The sequence below is a fragment of the Achroia grisella genome, unplaced genomic scaffold (genome assembly GCF_030625045.1).
Source record: "Achroia grisella isolate CSIRO2021 unplaced genomic scaffold, CSIRO_AGI_Agris_v1 utg149, whole genome shotgun sequence".
In the NCBI taxonomy this organism is placed as follows: domain Eukaryota; kingdom Metazoa; phylum Arthropoda; class Insecta; order Lepidoptera; family Pyralidae; genus Achroia; species Achroia grisella.
This window is the reverse complement of record NW_026712644.1, coordinates 256,900-263,317: the sequence shown is the minus strand read 5'-3', so window position 1 is coordinate 263,317 and position 6,418 is coordinate 256,900. Positions and strand designations below refer to the sequence as shown.

General features: G+C 31.8%; 1 protein-coding gene across 1 annotated transcript; it reads left to right on the top strand.

Annotated features, from left to right (window-relative positions):
- The first annotated feature begins 234 nt into the window (after window positions 1-234).
- Window positions 235-5,714, top strand: LOC131840763 (CLIP domain-containing serine protease HP8-like). Its single transcript, XM_059188956.1, has 4 exons — window positions 235-497; window positions 1,900-2,074; window positions 3,172-3,344; window positions 5,029-5,714. The coding sequence occupies exons 1-4, from the start codon at window positions 419-421 to the stop codon at window positions 5,415-5,417; spliced, it is 816 nt and encodes a 271-aa protein (XP_059044939.1). The 5' UTR covers window positions 235-418; the 3' UTR covers window positions 5,418-5,714.
- Window positions 5,715-6,418: the final 704 nt, after the last annotated feature.

The following is a 6,418-nucleotide window of genomic DNA, read 5'->3' as shown; positions in this document are numbered from 1 at the left end:
TCAAATTTTTTTATTATAATTAGATAAAAGAAAAGATTGCTACGGAGATCAAGTCGTGTATTTTTTCAAATATCTTTCAAATATAATCATTTATGTATAAATATATAAATAAATATAGAATAAACAAAATTAGTGGATCAAATTAATTGTATAATACGAGTTGAGGAAAAATATTTATTAATTATTTTAGGTATTCACAAGAATTACTAATACAAATTGAAATTAATATATTATAGTTGAACAACTTGATTGTCACATTCGCGTCCCATCAAGCGGGGAGAACGGACATCAAAATAGGCTATGCCTTTTTGTCCGTTTGTCCTCGGACATCCTCAAAACCTTTTATAAAGAGGTCAGGATATAAAGTTGATTATAAGAATCAACCATCATTACAGTGAAAGTGTATTCAGGTCCCATCATGAAAATGTTCTCCGTGATTGTTTTGTTTCGGTGTTTTGTGTTGTGCGTGTCACATGCAAATCTACGCGACAACCCTGGTAAGTTCATAGTCACTTGATACATTATAATGGTCAATGAATCATTTATTCATATAGCACATATAGTTGTTTACAGAAGTCAACATATTTTATTACAATCCCTACTGTCTAGTTCGAATAATTATTATTATTTTATCTACATTGTATGGTATCGATCCGGCTCGAAGGACCATACGCACATACGAGCCGGATCGATATTTTCTGGATTGATATTGAGCATCACAGTAAACTCTATATGTATTATTGAATAATAACTGCGCCTGCGACTTTGTACGCGTGGTATTTAGAATAATAATAATATATACATAATTTATACAGCGCCATCTAGTCCCAAGCTATGCAGAGCTTGTGTTATGGGTACTAGATAACTGATATAAATACATAGATACTTTTTTTTGTAAACGTATACATAATATACATAGAAAACACCCAGAATACAAACGAATACAAACAATCATACTCATGAATGTAAATGTTTGTCCCGTACGAGGAATCGAACCTGCGACCTTCGGAAGTAAACCAGTGTGTTAAACCGCTAGACCACCAAGGAGAATAGCATTAGGTTATAAGTTTATTTGTGAATCGATAGCAATTGAAACTTATTAACCACTAAATATAAAACCGCATAACTGTGAGCAAAGTGGTTACGTCGTTACCGAGATTAACGCGTACAAACTTATAGACAAAATTATTATAACCCATGTTATTTGTGGTTGATTTTATTATATATAATAATTTTATGTTATCATTATATTATTCTATTTGTCGCGGGTTCTATTCTCGTAATATACGGACATTTATGGGTATAGTGAGTAGGATTCTTTATATTTGTCTAAATGTTTATAATATATATATATATTTATTACGTATTGCTATTCGTTATTTAGTATCTATAGTAAACGCTATACCAAACTAAAAAAGTTCGGTCCCAGTGGTGCTGTATGAATTGATCTAGCTAGATTATTATTATTATTAAAGGTTTATAAAAACACTATCATTGCAGATAGAGTTAACCAAGGTATAATTGCTTTGCAATTCAATTTTTTTTATTATTATCATGAACGAACTGCCTCTAACATATCTAATTACATTAGTATTACTATATTTGAATTAAAAACGGTTTTAATTTAAGTTTATTTGAATAAAGAATAGTTCATTTTATTCTATTCTACACAGGTACATAACACAATATAAATAAAATGTGTTATATTTTCAAATGAATTCTCACCGTGCAATTTTGCTGCTATATTTCATGTAACTACAACACAGCTTATAGAGTACATAGCTAATGGCAGAATATACAGATACATGCAGATACTCAGATAACTTTGGATTAACTAGACCACTGACTACGTCGAAAAGACCCGTTCTTTCGGATAATCAATCTGAATTTTTTTAACAGTGCTCAAATGTGGTGTGGAAGCAAGCTCCAGCCTGATCCACCATAACCCATGGCTTGTATACCTTCAGTATTACCGGAGGGACCATGTGGCTGACATCAGATGTGCTGGCACACTGATTGATAGCAGACATATCGTTACAGCGGCGCATTGTGTCAAGAAAATTAAATACCAACGGTAATTTATCCATAATTCCATTAATAATATGTTTTTTCTTTTTAATATTACTCGATTGACAGACAAGCTGGCATACTTCTATTTTATTTTAGATTCTTTTGTTATTTCATCAACTATACATAGATTTATAGTTAGTTTTTATAGTTAGTATAATAGTTTATACTATTTAGTATTTATACAAATCGTGACTTAAACACGTAAAGTTTGTTTGAAGGGAACAGGTAAGTTTCTGCTCATTCTTTTTGACTAATATGCATTCCAAATGAGCTTTAGGTGAAAATATCTTGTATTTTTTATAGTTATATAGATAAGTAACAATATAAGAAAATACTCGGAAAACGGGGATTGAAGTTAATTGTCGAGAAATGAAGTACAAAACAAAATTGTACAAAAACAGAACAATAAGCTTAAATACAAATTTAGAATAAAGATATTTTAGATTAATCAGTTATGTTATAACTAACATAACTGACTAATCTAAAATAAAACATGAGAATTCAAATGCTACAATATTAAATTTATTTCATTTCAAGTAAAAATAATTTATATCTATTATATCTATTATATAAAGGAAGCTTGTGATGTCCGTGTAACTCAATCTAAATCAACCAAACACGTGTATGTAATTTATCATAAAAAATTTTAGATTATTCTTGACATTAGTTCTGTTTAAACAAAATTGTATCAGGTATATTAAAATACGAGTCAGTAGATATAGTGTTATTTTGAAATAAAAACAAACTCAAAACTACTATGTATATTTATTCACGTAGCTTTTTCTGTTTCAAGTTTAGGAACAATTCCTTTAGTAGATGGGCAAATGGGAGCAGACTATTCCATATTCTCATTATAATATATAAAATATTATACGATTTTAAAATTTTAGACTAGTCTTTATATTATATTTAAGGACTCCTCTTTTTTTCGTTTGCCTTTATGCCAGGCGACAAATAGGACATAAGGTCATTTGTTTATTTTTTTTAGTTTAATTAACAATACCATGAAAATCAGCATTAATGTTACTAAGTGAAATAGCAGTCATCAGTCAATTGACTGACTATTTTTTATTGTATTTTAAACAAATCATTACATTACAGTCTGGCGGCCCGTCTCGGCGAGTATGACGTCTCATCCGATTTGGATTGTCTTCAGGGTATCTGCTCCGAGACTGTGGACATAGAGATTTCAGATGTATTCATACATCCAGGGTACGATTCGCACAGACATGACATAGCTGTGCTTAGGCTTGCTAAAGAAGCACCATATACAGGTAACTTTGTTTATTTGATAATTTGGTTGTATCTATAAATGCTCACTTCAGTTTCATTTTTATGAATTAAACATATAAACGATTCCGGTGGTCTAGCAGTTTAGTACTACTTTATTTCCGGCACGTTGGTCGCGGAATCCACTCCTTGCACGATGCTAATATATTGACCCGCGAGTTAGGAAATGATGCTGGTAATAAATTTTCTCTGGGCCCAAAAACTTCTAAAATTAAAAATATATTTATTATTTGACGCCTAGTTAACGTTAGCTGCAACTCCGAGGTTGGTTTAGGAGCACCATCTTTGCAAAAATGTAAAGGAATAAAACTGTCACATCATCCCGGTTCAAATTGATATCAAATCATAGAGTTAAAGTTAGATCAGTGGAATAAGATGACATAGACCTTAAATAATGGGGTAAAGGCAAGACAATGATGATGGGAACGAGCCCAACAAAGTGTTTTTTTGGTGTCGCCTATATTTGAATTTTTATACACGATTTTTTATGGTCTAAAACGGATTAACGTACAAATAGATAACGAATCGATGTTTTATAATAGTTATTAAAAATTCACTAATTCATTCAGAATTTAAGAGCCACTGGAGCTCTTGTCACTTTTCACGATCTTCCATCATGATCTTTAAATGTTAATACGACACGACTCCCATTTTGTCTTTAATCAGCTTGATGTAGCTGTGCCTTGGTCTTCCCTTCCCTTTCCTCCTCTTTCCTTCTATTTTTCCCTCCATAATAGTTTTCATAAATTTATCGTGCCGTATCAAGAGTTCTAACATTTTCCACCATCTATTTTCTATAGTATTCAATAACTGTTTTTTCTTTCACCCTGTGAACTATTAAAAATTAGGTACAACAATTACTTGTGCGACCGTACTCTGTGCCGGTTTTCCGACCGGTGTTTTATATGTCTGTAAATACCGTTTTCCAGTGACGAATATGAGTATACGTGTTTTGTTTTACGAATTAAATTGTTTATATTCATATTAAATACCTTGCTTGAGTAATACCAATTCCCAGCTTGTTGTTTTCTATGTAAATTACTTGATGAGTAATTAGCTTTCTAGGTCAATTGAAGTGTTATTAATGACAATATTAAATTTTGTAAGGATTCTTCTTTACGTAATGTTTGGTATATATTTTGATTAAGAATTGATTCAGAGCGTCTTGAGTAGAATTTGCGTCTGGCTGATAGTAATTTTGTATTGCTATTTGTCTTTCCGTGTAACTCTAGATAGAAGATTTGTATCTCAATTTACATTTCTATTTATCTTTTTAAATAATTAATCGAAGTGTTTGTTTTCGAACTATTCTAAGGCTGTTGGCCGTAGCTGGCCTTTACAGCTTCGGACGAAAATGGTGGCTATAGGAGATTGCACTCAAAACCTGAAGGACTTATGGGGAATCTTCAAGCCGTAGTACTTTCATAATCACGTAGTTTGTTTTGCTTACAAAACAAGCTACGTGATTATGAAAGTGTGCTTCACTTATAGGATACGATAAAGCAATGAAATGGCAGTGTGACATGTATGACATCTTAGTCTTCTGAAATTTTTCATCAATTTACTTATACGGTTAGTTAGGATGAACAACGGCCTCTCTGGGACTCTAGAGTCCAATTTACATTACATTGCATTAGGGTTAGTTACATAAAATAAATATTTTTTCAGATTTCATCCGCCCAGTTTGCCTACCCACTGGGGCAGTCAGACAAGACGTTACTTTCTACGCAGCTGGATGGGGCGTCAAACCTTCGACGTACCTTTACAGTAACCTGAAGAAAATCATACCCTTACCCTATTGCCCTACATCACAGTGCCAAAAAGCGTATTCTAACTTGAATTTAACTGATGATATCATTTGCGCTGGTGGTGAAGAGGGAATCGACACTTGTAAGGGAGATTCTGGTGGACCACTCATGTGGATCAAGGAGAGAACAGAACTGTGGGGCGTGACTAGTTCAGGGAACGTCATCTGTGGTACTAAAGGAGCGCCCGCTATTTACACTAGTGTGCCAGAACATTTGGACTGGATCAAAACAGTGATAGAAGACTTATAAAATGCCTTATTATTGTGTAGCGTATCATAAAGTTTGAGTATCTCTTCGTCAGAGTTAGTGCGGTCATACAGCAATGCAATGCCGTCAATAACAGTCATTATCGCACTGATTCATGTTTTTTAGTTAATTTGTAAAATTTTATGCGGCAATTGTTTTTATTTTTTTAATTTTATATTAAAGGAATAATTCGATTTATTTTTGATATATATAGTATAATGGGTTCTGAATATGCAGCTAATTAGAGTTTGAAATAATATTACCACAAATGACAATAATGTAATATTACATAGCTTTACACAGCATAATTAAATTTTTTTTTCATTAAATTTATTATATAAAAATGTAAATTTGTTTGTTTGTACTCTATACTTTTGTTAAAGTTTAGTACGTAATATCGCTAAAGTAGGCACTTTCTACAGTAGGCATAATATGATAACATAGTTGTATTATATATGTAGGTACATAGGATTAGTCATAAGGGCTCATTCATAAAATACATATATCATACAAGCAAGTATTTGTCAACTAAGCAATCTAAACCGATTTATATATGATGTTAGAAATATTAACAATATTTTTGTTAATAGTTTAAATTTTATGTTATAATTCTAAAATGTGACGTCGTGAATGTTATGACCATCTCTCTTGTCACACTTCATCACACTTCGTCACACTTTATCGAACTCCCCTTTTCTCAATGTGTGACGTATTTATATCCCCTAAAGGGTATACCAATTAAAATGACAACGATTAGTATACATGAAATAGAAACACTAAGCATAGTAATATAGATATTAATGTAATGTACATTAAAAGCTATGTCCAGAGACTAACGCCTCCTGTTTTATAATATGTAGAGACTTACGACCAGCCGCGGCTTCTTATGGGTATTTCTTGACAGTTTTAATTATTTAATATAAATTCATGAATTAAAATGTCAACACATAGACATCAAGCAAATTTTATACATCAAAATTGTCGCCCTATTTTTATTTTAATGT